The sequence below is a fragment of the Aythya ferina genome (assembly GCF_964211825.1).
Source record: "Aythya ferina genome assembly, chromosome: 15".
Lineage (NCBI taxonomy): Eukaryota > Metazoa > Chordata > Aves > Anseriformes > Anatidae > Aythya > Aythya ferina.
This window is the reverse complement of record NC_140314.1, coordinates 12363424-12381400: the sequence shown is the minus strand read 5'-3', so window position 1 is coordinate 12381400 and position 17977 is coordinate 12363424. Positions and strand designations below refer to the sequence as shown.

General features: G+C 45.4%; 2 protein-coding genes and 1 long non-coding RNA gene across 3 annotated transcripts; 2 read left to right on the top strand and 1 right to left on the bottom strand.

The window, feature by feature from the left end:
- The first annotated feature begins 1897 nt into the window (after nt 1-1897).
- LOC311445299 lies at nt 1898-7022 on the top strand. Its single transcript, XR_014698331.1, has 3 exons — nt 1898-2210; nt 3564-3614; nt 6673-7022. It is a non-coding gene; the product is annotated as an uncharacterized lncRNA (long non-coding RNA).
- A 3607-nt stretch (nt 7023-10629) lies between these two features.
- Nucleotides 10630-16538, top strand: LOC311445297 (TBC1 domain family member 24-like). The gene is made up of 3 exons (XM_084537272.1): nt 10630-11303; nt 13179-13196; nt 16286-16538. Exons 1-3 carry the CDS (start codon nt 11002-11004, stop codon nt 16344-16346), a joined length of 381 nt encoding a protein of 126 aa, XP_084393398.1. The 5' UTR covers nt 10630-11001; the 3' UTR covers nt 16347-16538.
- On the bottom strand, nt 14557-17977 carry NME3 (NME/NM23 nucleoside diphosphate kinase 3). The gene is made up of 5 exons (XM_084537271.1): nt 17828-17977; nt 17073-17203; nt 16882-16983; nt 16545-16657; nt 14557-15677 (listed from the first exon to the last, which is right to left on the bottom strand). The coding sequence occupies exons 1-5, from the start codon at nt 17871-17873 to the stop codon at nt 15560-15562; spliced, it is 510 nt and encodes a 169-aa protein (XP_084393397.1). The 5' UTR covers nt 17874-17977; the 3' UTR covers nt 14557-15559.

Genomic DNA, 17977 nt, shown 5'->3' with positions numbered 1-17977 from the left:
TGACAAGATGCTATAAATACTGGGGACAGATGGAAGTTTCTCATCCTCCCACAAAATCTCTTCCAACACTGCCCACACGTTGCTGCTCCCACACCTCTCCAGCCAGTTCTGTCCTCTCCCAAACCTGTCTTCCTTCAGGTGGCTGGGGAAGGGCACATCGCCTGTCCCGTCCTGCCTGCTGGCGGAGGCTTTGGGGTCAGTGGGGGCAGAGGCTTTGGGGCAAGTGAGGTCAGCTCTCCCCCAGCACCCCGTTCATCACCCAGCTGTGATCAGCGCGGCTCCCCTTTGTGCCCAACATTTTGTTATCACCTTCCGGGCCTTCCTCACGGCCCCTCGTGCCTCCCATCAGGCTGGACCCCTCTCGGGGAATGGATTTGTTATCTGTTTGGCAAGAGCCTGCGTTACACCGCCGTGTACGTTTACAACGCCGTATAAAAGATTAGAACTTTATTGGTCACTTAAGCGTGCCGAGTTAATAATCTTTAACGTGGTGGCTATTTATCCAGCCGTAAACAGCACGCGGCTGCCGAGCCAAGCCAAATAACCACCGCAGACATCCTCTGGCTTTGCAACAAGCTGGTTTCTGCCCCGGCTGTTGCAGCCTCAGTAAGAAAACAATCGTCCCGGGACCGAGCACGGAGCCACAGCGGGCCCAAAGTGCCCCCAAAGTAGCCCCAGGGCCGTGCTCCCTCACAGCGCTCCCACCTCTTCAGTGAGGAGCTGCGTGTGTGCACACACCGCATCCTGATGTGGGAGATGGCTGCAGGGATGCTGGGGCTGACAGAGCATTTCCCAACTGAATGCCAAGCTCGAGACCCCTTCCATAACTTAACCAGGAGCTGCTCAGCCCCCCTGTGCCAGCACACGGGCACACACCGGGGGCACAGCCTGTGGTTGCTGCTGCTCCCGGCCCCGGCAGTGTCAGAGGCACCGGGAGGGCCGGGGGCCTGCGGGTGTGATGAAGGGAAAGGGGGGGCTCTGTATGGAAATGCACTGCCTCCAAGCTGGGCTTGTGTCCAGCTCTGTAAGGAAGCTGGGGCATCTGAAAGCTTGTGTGGCGTAACAAGAAGCCAAGTAGGATTGTCAGAGTGTCTGGGAACACTCAGAGAACAAAACTAACACAGATTGCATCTAGGTATCACCAGAAGAAAGAATTCCTTGTTAGAACCTCCTTCGTTACACAATCACTAGTAGTTAGGTGGTGTTGCCATAGGCATCTATCTTAAGATGGTTGCTTTGCAGAAGCAGCACTGAGAACTTGATTTGAAGGGCTCCAGCCACATTTTATATCAGCTCTTTGTTGCTTCCAAGCAATGCATTATACTTCTGTCCTTTGTAATTTGTAAAATAGCTGTGGATAATATTGCACAACAGCTAGCTATTGAGAGCCTTTGTACTGAATGGCTTTTCTTTTGTTAATATCTGAAAAAGTGTAGGTGTTTGTGCAGCTAGAGTTTGAACATTAGGGGAAGAGCTTTCTGCTTCTCTTTTTTGCTGTTAATAATTAAATATTGCCAAGTAAAGTTTGTAGCAAGCTATCTGTGAACCTTCCACATTCAGGTGCTTCTGCTCATCCTAACTCTCCTTCCATTACAGCCCTTTGTTTCTCCCCTTGGGTGTTTTTCCATCTTCATTTTGTTAATCTGAAACCTTGAAACAGCCTCTCCCAATCAGCTTGATCAGCTGTGTCATTTGGGTTGTTAAAGTAACCTGAAAGGAGTTACACCTGCACTGAAATTTTTGTATCCAGAAATTCAAGGCAGGCAAGCGTTAAAGCAAACCAGTCCACGCTGCTTGTGTCTTTTGCTGTCTCCAACATCACGTTATTGTGATCTGATAATACTGCCTGGGAATTTGTTTAGGTTGTAAGGGCCTCTGCTTTGGTGCTGAAGCTGGATGGAGTTAGTAACATGCAAATTATTGGCAACAGACCATAGATTTTGGTCCTTGGTGTTGTAGCTCTTTAAGTTGCATTCTGCTTCACCCCTGAGGTTGGGGAGGCTGTTAGAGCTGTTTGTGTTAGGCTGTGTGGGTACATGCTCCGAGGTAGGTGGGTATATGGTAACGCTTGGAATAGGTGAGCTGTGATAGTGGCCTGAAAGAAGCGTTGCTGGTCTCCACTTATGGCTTTGATTTGTGACTGAGAATTAAAGAGCTAAAATTTGTTTTGGAAGTCTGATGTGTTCATCTGGGGATGCCTTTATTTGCAGGTATAAGTGGAATATTTGGATATGTTTGTATAGCACGTAGCTTGGGGATGAGAGCTTGTAGTAGAGTTCATCTATGTAAAGCTGGTCATCAGCCAATTAGTTCCCTTGTACCTGACCAAGCAGTCACACAACCTGTCTCATATAAAGATAGGCAGAGCTAATTGCACTATATTAATGATTGACTTGCTTGGATTCTGTGTGTATGGGTGGGAGTATGTGCTGGAGGCATCCAGCTGTGGAGTCAGCTGTTTCTCTTAACAGATGTAAGCACTCTTCTTATCTCTGTTGTTCATGCACTTAGGCTTCACCGTATCTCATTTGTTCTCCTCTTGCTGAAACTTCTTGCGTCAAAGGACAGCTACCTGAGTTTTCAAACATTGCAAAAGACCAGGCGTTGTTGATTCCCACTGTCTCAGAGAAGGAGTTTGATAGCCTGACTGTTTTATCGTGCTTGGTATGGGCACAGCTCTGTTCTGTTACCAAATAGGTGTAACATCCGTGTGGCTACACCAGCGCTGGGTTATTTTGTTAGAGTTTTCCAGGAGAAAATGACTGAAGGAAGAAATAACTCACATAAAAAGATGCTCTCACAACTAGATTTTGCTGTCATTACAATTATGTTATTTCAAAATCTGCTAGGCTGAATATAATTCATTTGTAAAGAAAACCAATGTTTATCAGATTAATTCCAACTTTCTTACCTAATAGGACAAGAGCCTAGTCTAGTGACCACTATCAGCTTACTAAGCTGATTTGAACCTGTACCGCACTACATATCTCCAGAATATAGTTATTTTGTTTCAGAACTGGGGATCTTAAACCTAAAAAGATAAATAGCGTAAGCTGTAGAGCTGGTGTTCTCAAGTCTCCTGCCCATGCAGAAACTGCCTGTGCCCTATGAGGAGAGATGCTCTTCAGAGATTACAGGAGGGACGCCAAATTCTGTGTTAAACAGGCAATTTCATAGCTCAAAACACTGGGGAGCACTGTGGGAGAGCGGGGGCAGAGGAGAACCAGCAATAAACCACAAAGGGAACACTGGCTAAAAATATTTATTACAAAGGTGCCGCAAGCAGTAATCCTGCTTGTGGTTTGAGAGACTGAAATGAATTGTTTATGCTGTAAGCACTTTAATAGTATGGTTATTTAGCCGCTGTTCTCTATTGTGAGGGTATTTGCCCCCTTGTTCTCTATACTCCAGAGGCAAATATGAAGGTTGGAAGCCATGCAGAAGTACAGGCAGATATCTTTTAGAAGTTACAGAGGTCATTGGTGTACTTGATGCATGTGAGTGCTGCCTATCACATTCTTTTTAAATGGTTTGATTTCATTTCTTTTTCTCCTCATCAGCAGACGTGGCAGAAGGGAGCAAGTCAGAAGATCTATACGAAGATAAGTTCTGCAGTAAGGATTAATAAAATCCCTTCAGCCTGGGGGAGGGAGGGTTGTTAAGGCTATTGTTTTTCTGTTGTTTGTTTTTGCTATAATATCTCACGGTATAGAGGGAATGTTTGTTTTCTAATGTAGTTCCCCAAGGGGACAAGATTCCTGCTTTACATCTCAGTAAGCCTGTAAGCCATCTCTTCCAGCTGAGAGACGAGCATTTGTGGATCCGTGCAGTGACATTTGGCAGAGCAGACGTCAGATACTTTAAGTTCCTTTAAGTTTACTCAGAATGAGCATGTGGATAAGGAACACCATCTACTGCAAGGCGACTCATCTGTCCTGTGCTCTGAGCCCTCAGCTGTCTTAATGGTCCTCTGACAAGGCTAGGCTTCCCAAAGTTTTACCCACTAGTAAGACTAGAGATTAACAATCTACTATAATAGTAAAATTAAAATCTCAGCAACCAGTCTGTGGTTATAAATGCCATTTGATTTTTAATGAAATAAGGTAGCACTAGCTTAGGATTCTGCAGTGATCGCTTTTACAGTATAAAATGCTGTGTCTGTACCTTTGCTGCTCCAGGACAAGTGTTCGTATTACTCTTGGGATTTTGGTAGTGCGTAACTTTTGAAATACTGCAGAAATAAGAACAATATATTGCTTTATTTTGATATAAGTTCCCTGAAATGTAATTGTTGGCATTCTGCCCAAGATTAGATCCTCCTCTAATTGTACAGTGTATTTGGAGCTGGTTTGGTGTTGGTGTCTAGGTTTTCCCTTGTGTGCCAGATAATCTAACTTTTGTTGTTTCTGAAGAGGGGTAATCCATCACCAGGGTACTAGATTACTGAAGCTTTTCTTTGGAGCAGTCTTGAGAAGAGGGAGAAGATACAGAGGTTCACAGAGCTGGAAGAGAACAGGTTCTTTATAAATTGACAGCTTTAATTTTGTAGTTTTCATAATGCTTATGTTACTGTAAATCAGCTCTTGTTTTCCAAGGGGAAACCTCTATGCCTTTAGCACTTGCTGCAGAAAATAATAAAGTAGTCTGATACGATAACAATTTCCTACTCCATTTTCAGCTGCCAGCTGAAATTGTGGGGCTGCAAAACTTATCCTGGAATAAACAAGTTCTGTTGATAGCTGCTGGTGTGCATGGCGTGCACCTCCCTCCTTGCTTACTACAAAGGCAAAGAAGACATGCAGCAATTTCTGTAGGCTCAGAGTAAGAATCATAGCATCACAGATGGTTTGTGTTGGAAGGGACCTTAAAGATCATCTCATTCCAGTCTCCCTGCCATGGGAGCCACTAGACCAGGTTGCTCGAAGTTCTTTAGCTTGAGTGTATTATCCAGTCCCTAGGCAGGTATAAAGAATCAAGTGCCTTGAATATTCACAGAGCTAATAAATCGTAATCATTTTAAATCACGTCTTGCTATATGAGACTTCTTATTTTCATTGGGGAGATATTAACGGGGTAGTTATCGACATGGAAGATTACACAGCAGAGGAGGTAACTTGTAGGGACTTTGTGTTTGATTAGCCTAGGGCAGCTCGTTCAGCTGCCCATCATCTACCTTTGGTTTCCTTTAAGCACTCTGACTGCTGGACTAAGGCTTTGTATGTTAATATATTACACTAGGATATCTTAAATCAACTTAAACACATTCTAGCATTTAAATTGATAGAAAAGTTATATTCTTGTAAGTTTCCACACCAATATTTGTAGTGCTTTGATTAAATTACTTTCGTTTCGTTTTAAAGATGACATTGGGAATTGGGTCACTGGTCTATTACCTTGATAGACTTTAAATGGCACACTTCATATTTTGAAACTTCTGGTTTCAGAGTAAACTTCTTAAATGGGTAACACTTAATTCATTGTATCAAATAGATCTGCTGCTTACATCCAGTGTTTTGTTTTGTGTAAAGGAAAATTCTCCCCTTAGTTGGTCCTCATATCTGTAATGATATAGGCAGGCCAGAAGCTCTTGATCTATGTATTTGATAACATTTACTATCCAGTGTCCTCTTAAAATGCTCTGTTCTTTAGCATTTTGCACCCTTTGTGGAACCATTAAACCTTTTCTTCTCTTCCTTTTTTTTGCACAAGATTCTTTTTTTTTTTTTTTCAGACCTTTATGCTGTTTGTTTTGGGAGTGTTTGGGTTTTCTACCTCTATGGTATCTTCTAGTAAGTACAGCTCATGGAATCAACAGTGATTGAGTATTAAAAGTGCTCGTGTTGTCCCAGGACAGGAGATGGGAACAAGGGGTTGCTGTTTTCTGTTGAAATGTTTGTAGATATAAGGCCTATACATTCTCTTAAATTTAAGCTACTGTCGTTTATCAGGCCAGCATAGGTCATCATGTTTCTGAACTTTTTATTATAATAAAATACATGCTTGATTAATCAGAGATAATTAAAAGTCCCTGTTTAAGAAGACAATGTTACCTGTGCTTTCACTTATAAATGAAAGCACGAGATTCTCAGGCAAACCTTCAGTGACTATGCTTCATCTGTAATGGTGACATCCACGGAGAAATCATCTAGATGCTTAAAATGATTTGCCCTGTACTCTTACCAGTGCTGTCAGACACTATCAGGTCTTCAGCAGTTTCTCAGGGAAATCAGAAGTGAGTACTCATTTTGTGTCAACAGGTTTCTAGACTTTGTCCCTAAAGAGCATGAAAAACAATGGGGAGCAAATGTCTCAGCCCCTGTTGTGAGTGATAAACTAGTGTTAGAGCATTATGCAGGAGCAGAAACCCAGCTTATACTGTGGACAGTGCCTGGAGCAATCCATGAAGAGATCAAACTGCATTTAACCTCATCAAAGCAATCCATTGAACTCTTGTGTACTCCACTGAAAAGGATCGTCAATTCAAAATGCATCAGCACAGTCCAAACTGCTTTCCTACGTGTGATGAGCTAACTGTGTTTGGCTTGTTCCAGTGCTGAATGGAGTGCTTAATTTTTAGCTCTGATATCTTCCTAAATGCTTTGCAGAATGGGAAGTAATTGAAGCTGTAAATGTCACAGGGGATGGCACTGTGATATCTGGTCTTGTTTCCAGATCCATGTAGCAGAGATGTCAAGGTATGCTGCTGTAAGCCTGGACTTGGAGAAAACCACAGGATGCACTGAAGTACTGGGGAAGAAAGAGTGACTGTTTGTCAGCATTACTTTCTTGCTGTATTGCTTTGTTCTTCTATCAGATTCATTGGTATATAAAGCAAAAATCTCAGATGTGATTCAGTACTGCTCAAGGATGGGAAATCATCTACTTAGGGTTTTGGATTTAATTTTCTTCAACCGGAGTGAGGACTAATGGCTAGAAATCTCAAGGAAGAAGATTCATCTGTTCATGTGCCTTCTGCATGTGTTAGTTTACTGAAGTTATGAAATAAAGTGAACTTGAGCCTTTTCTCTGGCTACATCACTACAGCATAAACAGGAGACAATATGCTGCAGGTCTGGGAGGTTAGCAGTAGTCTTTATTTGTTGTACAGCAAAAGAAAGTACTTGTTTCCTGTTAGCACGTTATGAAAATGTGCCAAAATATCAGTTGTCAGTATCTAGCTGTTCTGTACAGTGCATAGCAAAGAGCTGTATCAGAGGTGTTTGAAAAGTCATCCCCATTAAAATCAGTGCAATTGATAACATTTTCATCTTACCCATGCACAAAGTTTAGGTTTCATGTTATAAAGTAAGTACAGTAGATGCGTGTGAAGTATCCTAACAAGCTGTTAATCTATCATACAACTTTGAGAAGGCAAAATTGTAAGATTGTTTAAATAGGATAGGGAACATGGTTTTCCTGATTACAATTTAAGGAACTTTCCTGTATTTATTAAAATCAGTACCAAGTAGTTTAATCTCGGGTTTTAATCAAAGCTGAAATCTATTTCTAAAAAGTTTAGAATATAAATATTTCACTGATGTAGATATATGTACTCTGGATTTGGAAGAAATATTGGTACTCCATGTTAGTTGTAATTCAGGTATTTCAGTGTGCTGATTCTTGCATTTGGGAAAGCAAAAATTGATTATTTTAGTGAACTGGAAGTAGAGTTGGTTAGTTTTGTGACTGAAATATTGAAATGCATCTTGCAAAATTTACTAGATTGCTTTTGTAATGAAGCCTATTAAAGTTGTCCCTAGCCATGTTAGCTTTAGCAATATTGTGACCTTATATTTCCTTCGATGAAGGGAAGTCATAATTCAAACTGTTTATTTTATGACTTATGCATTTTTAGATGCTTTCATAGACTTTTTTTCAAAGGCAGTATCAGACTTTTGACTGTCACAATTTTCTTCATTGCTCTATAAAATTCAGTGCAGTTTTCAGACATCTTCTGAAAGTAGCCTACACAACAATGGGAAGAATTAAGGGGTGGAATGGAAAAATGTGGCTGGACTGGCAAGCTTATTTCTTAAAAATGTAGTCATTGACTTGAAGTTGTGCCAGTTCCAGTTCAATGGTCATTGCCTGGTTTTGAATTATAATGATTATTTTCTTCATAGTTTTAAACTTAACCTCGGAAAATCTTTTGTCTTTACTGCAGCCATTTTTGGTGTATTTTCAATATGCTTTTTTTCTACTTTTCACTTGTTTTTAATTTGCAGTTAACTGAAGAGCGAGAAGCTCCATAATACACCAATAGATCCAACAATCTCAAACTTGTGTGGTGGTTGCTACTAAAAAAGAATTAGTGCAGAACAGAACAACACCCTTACTGTTTTGTAGAAGTCAGTCAAAGTAGAAAGGAAAAGGGGAGCCTCTCCTTAAGGGAAGTGTATGGAAATTTCAAGCTTTGCCATTGTCATAAGTAATGTAGTTGGCTTTGCTAATTTTTAAAACCCTATTACAATTTTGTCTTAAGAAGTACTTGAAAGCATTCCAGTTCTCAGCAGTTGAGGCGCTGTTATCTAGAGATCCAGGCAGAGGATACTGCTGCAATGTGGTGCTAACTTTCCTAAAGTTACTTTACCAAGAGGGAAGGAGTAGTGTTGTAATAAAGAGATAGAAATGAGTCTCAGTACCTGCAAGAAGTGGGTGGGACACACCCCCTGACCTGCTTGTTCTTTGCTACTGGAAATGAGACTGTTTTTGACTGCTTTTACCATCAACTCAGAGTTAAACTTTGCTCTTTATGTGGTTGCCAGAAGAAAAAACTTGTACAGAAGGACGGATGGAGGAAGATTCGGAAGGAGTGGGAGGAGGAGACGACAAAGGCAGGCTAGTTTTCTGAAATTTCTTGGGCTCTTCTCCTTTGGCAAGTAAATACTCCCGGTTCGAGGCCTGCTGGCTTGCAGTAGCTTTTGACACAGTGTCAGGATCTATGCACCATTACGCTGAAGCACACTAATTCTGTTGGTTTTGCAAGCAGTTAAGAGCTGGTCATGCTTTAGCGGCCTCGACAATGCCTGTTTGTTTTGCTATCATTTTTTTCTTGCAGCATTTAGAGCTTTAAGAAGCGCAAGCAGCCTGACCTACTTGCACAGCCAGCAGATTTCTCCCAGCCAGTGTGTTCAAAAGTTCTGCCAGTCTGACTTCCATCCCCTAGCCACTGACTTCAGTGAGCTTGCTGAGGAGCATGCACTCACCAAATTAGTTAGTTTCTGGAGAAACTTCCAGAGGTAAATATGACATGCAACATTTAAATATGCCTGTGATTCTGAATGACAGAAAATATCTATGAATTCATATGAATATATGATATGAAGTGTGTGAATGATAGAAAAGGCAAAGAGTAAGGACAGAGAAGAAAGTTTAAGGACAGAAAAGTTGTAACTTTTCTGAAAAAATGTTAACAGAGCTATGTTGACTCTGCAGTGGACTGGTATCTCACTGTGACTTCTTTGCAGATCCTGAAGATGTGCTCACAACCTTATTAAAGAGAAATGTAATTTTGGAGTTCCACCATGTGGTTCAAAAAAAAAGTTAATTTTTAGCCATAATTTAACCCTATTTGAATTAAATGTATGGCTGTCCAAGCTAATGCTCATTGTATGTTTATGAACTTCTCTGAACTTGAACCAGAACTTTTGTTTTATTTTTCTGTAGTAAAGTAGGAAGGATGAGTCATCTGTCTTAATGGTGTGTCTGCCTTGAGTTTCAAATCCTTTTAATGCACCTGTTATATATATAAAAAAAAAAAAAAAAAAAAAAAGGCCATGGTCTGTGCTAGTAAATGTCAAGTTCTATGCATTGTCCAGTCTGTTGATACAGGAATGACTAAAGGTTTTCTGGAAGCATTTCAGTAACTGTTTTTGTTGCTTTGACCTTTGCACATAAGGCCATAATTGTACAAATCAGTTTCACAGGCCTGTTGCATTTTATAGGGCTCAGCTGCCTTTGCAGAGTCTGCAGTGTCAGTGGGGGTGTGCTCCCTAGCTTTAACCCAACACTGAGGGCGCATTGACAGAGATGTTCCTGCAGTGGACTACCTTGTTGTCTGCTGTCACTGGTGTGTTTCAGTGGAAAACTAAAGGGGGAGAGGCAGTAAATGAAAGCTTATTCACGTATGGGCATTAATGGTTGCAGTCATGCCGTCTGCTGGGACACAGGTGTGCTTTGAAGCTGGAGTCAGCTGGTAGATCATGTTAACATGTGGTTTGAGGAACCAGAGGCTAGAACCTGATCTTTCAGTTCTCACTGCTCTTAGAGTCTGGTGTGTTTTTAAAATGGTCTAATGTTGGTGATAGCAGGCCCTCTAGAGGGTGATTTGATCATAGAAAGGGATGCAAAATCAGAACCAGAAGTCCAGTGCAGTGCTCAAGAGGATTAAGAATCGCTTTCATGAAGCTGTTTTAAGCTGATGTGAGTCCATATTGCCATCAGAAAGGGTGGTTCTGCCTTGTCATCTTTGCACTGGCACTAACGTTGACCTAGTTGACACTACGGCTGCACATCTTACTTACCAAATGGCAAGGAAGAATTGTACCACATCAACAAACCAGTCTCTGTGACTGTGTGACCACATGAGAGCCGGTGCCAGCATAAAGGAGCAACTAGGAGCACATGGTTGTGTCTAGCAGGAGGTCAGCGTCTCTTTTTACTGGCTGCACAGTCTTGGAACAGTTTACACTGCTCTTTAAACTGCACAATTTCAGGGTAAATAACAGTTACTTCCCCAGAGAGTTAGGAATAGAGACTGCAAACTGGACAAGCTGTGGATATTTCTGAGTGGGATGTTTCTCTTCTGTAAGTGAGAAGTTAATTTAAAGGTCTTTGCTTCTGGCTCATTGATCAGATATTCCTAGCCTTTGAATCCTCGTGCATGACTTTCGGGGACCTGGTTAACAAGTACTGTCAGGCAGCACACAAGCTGCTGGTGGCAGTGTCTGAGGATGTGTTAGAGGTATACTCTGGCAGCGGTGGCTCTTCGGAGAGCTGCCCATGGTATACATTGCTCGGGTCTTCGATGTGTTTCTGGTGGAGGGCTACAAAGTTCTCTATCGTGTTGCGCTGGCTATTCTGAAATTCTTTCACAAAGTCAGAGCTGGGCAGCCCATGGAGTCTGACAGCGTACAGCAGGATATTCGGGCTTTTGTGAGAGACATCGTGAAGTCAGTGTCTCCAGAGAGGCTTCTGGAAAAAGCCTTTGCTATCCGCCCTTTCTCACGGAAGGAGATCCAGCTGCTGCAGATGGCCAACGAGAAGGCTTTGCAGCAGAAGGGCATCACAGTCAAACAGAAAAGGTAGGGGTCTCCCCACAGGTAGTCGGAGTGATCTCCACAAACCTGACATCCCGAGCTTTTCTCAGTCTGATGAACAGTCTGCTAGTCTTGCGTGCCTGGTGGGAGAGATGAAGAGCTCTGCTGGTGCATGCTGATACCTCTGCTGACTTTTTCTGTGGGGACTTGGTTAGAAAAAGTCATCAGCCCAAAAATTAAGCATTGCTGGGATTGAACCAAGAAGTGTGATGAATTCATAATTACTTTTTAAAGGTATATGTTGATTGCAAATGTTGCGTCTCAAAAGTGTCTGTCACAGGCTGATTTTAAAACAAAAGACATTTATTAAAGCTGGAAAAGCACTGGCAACTTACTGGGAAGAAAAGTACCTAATCAAATATGAAGATTCTTAAGATGAGATTATTAGTATAAAACATGAATTTCGTGCTGTCCAGTACTGTGAACTTAGGTGCTTCTTTACTGCAAGTAGGCAAACACTGTCTGAGGTGGGAATGTTTTCCTCACCTAGGGAGTTTATTTTTTAATAGGGGAGAAATAACTAAGTCTTATTTGCAGTTTACTTTTAAAAGTAGTTTGACTGCAAACCTCCTGAAAATCAAGGGCATAGCAACCATAGGTAGGAGATGACTAGTTTTGTGACAGGTACATGTGCTATTTGAAATAATGATTTTGAAAGAACAACGAAAAAGGAAAGTGAGGATACCAATCCAGAAGGTGATTGCATTATCTCTTTTTCAGAAACAAGAGGGGGAAAAGCCCGCTGGGAGCAATAGACCAATGAAATCTTGGTCCATTACAATAGGTAGCCTTAATAAAAGCTTAGCAAAGAGACCTCTGCATGTGTGTGTCTTACAGCCAGTTATGTTGCTGAGTAAGTCACAGTAGTTGCAAACGGGTGTGTTCTGTGGTATTGAAATGGCCTTACCCAATTCTAGCCTACAAGATAACTTACGTGTTAGCTGAACTTCTTACATGTACATTGTATGCAGAAAGTTATCTCCATGAACCTTGCAGACTTCTCTGAGGGTTTATTTTTAGATTTACAATTTGGTTTACACCTGGCTTGTGCTTTACCTTGCTTTTCTCTTGGAAGAGACTGTTCTGCCAGTCTCAAACGTGCCAAGGCGCTGAGCCACTGGAAGGTCACGTTGGGTAGAATTCTGATCATTGCATTCAGGACTTGCAACAAGCAGTATGAACTCTTGCAGTTTGTGTATATTACCTTTCATTTGTGTACTGAAGTTCAGAAGAGTTGTAATATCCTTTCTGAATATATTAGTATATCAGTCAGCAACAGAGTGAGTTACACAGAAGGTCCAGCTGCACTGAATGTTGTAGAGGCATTCTCACTCAGAACAGTGGTGCCTTCAGAGAAAAATGTAGTAAATTTATACCCAAATAAGTCCAGTAGTAATTACCTCACCAGGCAGAGTTGCTAATGAAAAACTTCTATCATCTTTACTCTTGCGAACATACCTCTCATTCTCCATTGTCTGGGTGCTGCTGTGAACGAGGCTCAATTTGGATTCTGGTGTACACAGAAGTGAGCTTTTCTCCACTGCTCAATAAGATAAGTTTTCTTGTCCAGATAGATGTGTTTGGCCTGTGCAAGTAGTTGATGAATTATTTTGCGATCAAATAACTCTGAGCAGGCAGCAAAAAGGGAAAAAATAAAAGGTGGAAGATAGAAAATATCTTAACATGACCTGTTGGGTTTTTCTCCTTTTGCTTGGTGATTCAAATCAAACTGTACTTTGTTTCTTTCCAGGCTCCTTACACTCACTGTCATGGATGTAGAAAATCACTGATCTATCTTTTTTTGTCTTTTACTTTCTTCTTCTGTCAATTGCACACCTACTGCACCCCTCCTGTTTGCAGTGTGGCATCTCCAAAAAGGTAGGCTCAAATACTCGGATCTTTGCACTTTGCTTGATTCTTCTGTCTTTGAATGGCTGGTAATTTTTTCTAATCCTGTCGTTATTGCTAATGCTGGGGCAAGAGAAGCAAGGCAGCAATTACAGCATCAGATTGCTGCATAACATCTACTGAATACACTCTTGCAAAGTTAGTTCAAAGCATCTGCAGAGTCCTAAGATCAGGGGCGAATGGGCACAGCTGGTCAACACAGCACTTTTGTACAGCAGTACAAGTCTGTATTTTTCAGGACAGAAAAGCTTGATGTTAATGATGGGATTTAAGTTATCTCTGCAGTGGAAGAAAATTGTGTGGGTGTTTTTCTTGTTTTTTTTTTTTTTTTTTTTTGTTTGTTTGTTTTTTAAAAAAAGGCAACTTCCTCAAAGTTATAAGGTACTGTTCCATGTCCAAGCCTGGTATGTGCTGATGCAGTTTACGTAAGACATGCTCAATTGTTTCCTACTTTGCAAGCTTTCCGCAACTAATTGGAAAGATGTTGGACTGAACCCAATTTGGCACATTCCTACAAATGACTTGTCTCAATTTATACTACATTGTATTTACTTTTATGTGGGTAGTTTTTTCAGAGGCAAGATGACTTTTTGCTTGTGTGTCAGGAAGGTCAGAGTTACTCAGTCATACAGCATTAGTGGTTAATTAAGTCATTCTTCAAGTCTTGGCCTCCAAAGGCATTTCTTAAAGAACAAAAACTAATGGATTGTAACACCTGATAAGCAGAGAAAGAATAAAGACTGCCCTGTGATTAGTACCACAGACGGATGGGTCTAAATTAATGCTTTTGAGACAATCTTTTTGGCCTTGTTGCAGATGTCATTGGTTAACTTCGGTGAGAGATGCACACAAAGACTTCTGTTGGAAGCACTTTTTGATGAGAGAAAGTGGCACCATATGTGTTTTTTAGAGTCCTAATTAGGGTTAGGCTTGGTGTTATAGTTAGGGTTATGTTTAGGGTGGTTTGGAAAGAGAAGGTGCGGAGTCCTCTCACCTGCTGCCTGACTGCAGCCATCATCGCAGGGTCTCCATCCCAGCAGGTACCAGAGCAGCTGTTTGTCCTGCTCCAGAGGTGTTTAACTCCATCACACAGGTTAATTGCAGCACCTTAACTCAATCACCTTCCTAAATGATTTCAGTATCTTGACAAACCGTGGCTGCTTCCCCATTAGCTGTTCCACCTGTGCATCTCCAGGGCACAGAATTGCCCCTAGCAGCATGTTTCATGAAGCTGTGTGGCACAGGGAACAAGCTCACATCCATGCTGGCACCAGCCTAGAGCCTCCCCCTCCACCCTCCAAGTCCCCTGGGAAACAACTAGTGGAAGAGATGATGGGATTCTCCAGAGTTTATTATTTTAAAAAAAAAAAAAAAAAAAGCAGAACATGTGGATGACTTAAGGGAACAAACGATCTCTAAGATGTTTAGAGCTGCAAACAACTGCTTGGAGAAGGCCCTGAAGGCAGAAGGAGCTCTGCCAGAGCAGAGCTGAGCTCAGAATGTCTCAGCCCGCATGCAGCAAAGCCCTGGGAGCCTCGCTCCTTCAGGTTTCACCACGGCTGTTCCGCAGCACAACACACCAACAGTGTCCCTGCCCTTATGCTCTGGAAGGAGGCTCAGGGGGCTCAGAGAGTAAAGAAACAGGCAGTGGTGTGAAAAACAAAAGGAACAGTGAGAAAAGATGGGACAGAGGAACACATTCATGTGGGTGGCTCTGAGGCTCTCCTGCAGCAGGTCCTAACATCGCCTCCTGACACTCACAGGAGCCTGGCTGAGTCCTCAGAGCCTCATCCTCCTCCAGAGGCCACTTGCACCCTGCAGGCAGGGGACACGTGAAGTGAGGAGGGTTGCCGAGCGGGGTCAGCAGCCCCTGCACTGATCCCATGGCAGCTCAGTTCTTTAAAACCCTTTGGTGAGGAACCTTGCAGATGAGGACAGGAATCACATCACCCCTCAGTGACCAGCACACCTCTCCCCGTGGCCAGAAGAGTGCATCCTGCACCAGGCAGGGAGAGGAACGGGGCCCAGCTTCTGCTTTCCACCAGTAAATCACCTTGAGCCTGGGGTTTTAGGATGCCATAGCAAGCAAAGCAGCTACACTAACTACTTAGTGCAGCAGATAGGAGTAAAAAAAAAAAAATAGGTGCTATTACAGTCAGCTGAAGTACTGAGTTCCAGTCAGAGAGCAGCTCCCAGAACCCTCCACACACACAGAAGAGAAACCCCACAGCAACACCACAGCAGAGCCCCCAGTCAGCCTCAGGGCCAGAAGGAAACACAGAAACATCCTGTGCCCGAGTGAGGTAGACCCCTGCTTCCTTCAGGCTCCCTCATCACTCGTAGATCCAGTGCTCGGCCGCGTCCTCCCAGCACGTCAGCTCCTCGGGGCGGAACCAGAGCGAGATCTCCTGCCGGGCACTCTCGACCGAGTCGCTGCCGTGAATCACGTTCCTGTGTGGGAAGAGAAAGGGCTCAGGCAGCACCACGCAGAGAGAGGCTGGGGAGGGGAGCTGCAGGGGGGAAGGTTTCACCCTGACCAATTTAACCCAGCCTGCTGAGCCGCTCACATCACACTGTGCTCCTTGCCACCCCGCAGCCCTCCTCCTTCCAGCTCCGCGGCTGCTCGTGAGGTGGGTCAGGCCATGTATGTGGAGGAGCTGCCAGTTTCCGGCAGCCCTCTCTTCCGTAATAAATTATTTATGTGCTGCAAGTGGCTGTCAGTCTGGGGTTCACCTTGTTTTTACGTTAGCAATTGAAATTCTGCCTCCAGGCTTCCCCCTTCTTTCAGGGGGATAGGTCTTGTGAAGCAGGTTTGGAATCGGATAGCAGGGAGCAGGAACCTAACAGGAGGGCGAGATAAAAACTTCATCTACCATAGGCCAGGCTCGGCTACAGCCACCAGAGGTCACCACTGGTGACTTTCCGGTGATGAAAACACGCCTGCAAAACCCCTGCTCAGCTTTGGGTTCAGACTCATGTGCCTGGTAGAGCAGAGTGCCCTCAGGCTTGCCCTGCTCCCCAGGAGATGACCAAGAGCGCTCCTCCCTTCCTCTTCGCAGCCTGACAGTCCTGGGTGCTGGAGCAGACGCCGAGCAAACCCCTCCTCATGCAGACAGATGAGGCCTCAGGAAGCACGAAGGACCCAAACCCAGACTCCTCCCTTCTGGCAGAGCCAGCCCGGGAGGCAGAGGTCAGCGTGTCCTGGCTGCTGTCCCTCTGCAAGCAGTGACAGCGGTGACGGTGGTGATCTGAGCACAGAAGGGGGAGCGCTGTCCCGGAGTGCACCAAAACACCCAGGGCACAAGAAGCCAGGCTCACCTCCCAACATCAACGCAGAAGTCTCCTCGGATGGTGCCGGGCAGGGATTCAGCTGGGTTAGTCTCCCCGATCATCATTCGAGCCATCTTGACCACATCCAGGCCCTGCCAGACCTACGTGACAGCACACAGCCAGCTCACACAGCTCCCCTGGCACCTCCGACCACCCGCTCCCAAAATCTGCCGTCTGACCCCCGAGGGGACGGCGCACCGGGGGTCTCTCAGCGAGCTGCCTTCCCAAATCACTTCTTGAAGACCACCGGCGTTGCCTTGTGGGTTCAGTTCGCCGCAGAGGACACCCCATCAGGATCAGCACGGCTCCACCGGCCAGCACTCACCATCGCGACCACGGGCCCCGAGCTCATGTACTTCACCAGCCGCCCGTAGAAGGGTCGGTCCCGCAGGGCCACGTAGTGCTCCTTCAGCAGCTCCTCCGAGGCCTGGGCACGGGGAGCCCACGGTCAGCACCCAGCGTGAGCAGGGCTCGGGGTGAGCGGGGCACACCATGGGGCACCGGGGCAGCGCTCACCTGCAGCAGCTTCAGCCCCAGCAGCCTGAAGCCCTTCCTCTCGAAGCGCCGGATGATTTCCCCGACCAGCTGCCGCTGGACGCCGTCCGGCTTGATGGCCACGAAGGTGCGCTCCGTGACACCGGGACGGGCTGCGGGTGGCCGGGGGGTCAGCTGGGACCGGGATGGAGACTGGGACCGGGACCGCGACCCAGCCCCTTCCCCTCCCTTCACCCTTCCCCTCCTCACTCTCTTTCTTTTCCCTTTCCCCTCCCCTCCCTCTCCTCATCCCCCTGGTCCCCATCCCTGTTGCCATCGCAGGTCCCGGTCCCCGTCCCCGGTCACCATCCCGGTCCCTGTCCCTGTCCTTGTCCTGGCGTTCTGGTCCCCGTCCCGGTCCCAGTCCCCATCCCCTGGTCACAGTCTCCGTCCCCGTCCCATCCCGGTCCCCGTCCCGGTCCCGTTCCCTTCCCCCGGTCCCCGTCCCTGCCCCGGCCCCAGCCCCGGTCCCGGTCCCCGTCCCCATCCCCATCCCCCGTCCCCCTCCCCCGTCCCTATCTCGTCCCGGTCCTGGTCCCCATCCCTGTCCCCACAACCGTCCTCATCCCCATCCCGGTTCCATCCCCGTCCCCCGGTCCCTGTTCCGGCCACGTCCCCGCTCCCCGTCCTGATCCCCGTCCCTATCCCGATCCCCGTCGCCCTCCCAGTCCCATCCGGTCCCCGTCCCAGTCCCCATCCCCATCCCGGTCCCGGTCCCACCCCATCCCGGTGCCCACCGCCGTGCAGGAGGCTGGCGAGCAGGGCTAGCAGCAGGCAGATCATGGCGCCGGCTCCGCTCCCCGCCGCCCCCCTCCCGGGGCCGGTCCCGCCCCGTCCCCGCCGCTGCCCCCGCGGAACGATCGTGCTGCGGCTGCGGGATTTTTTTT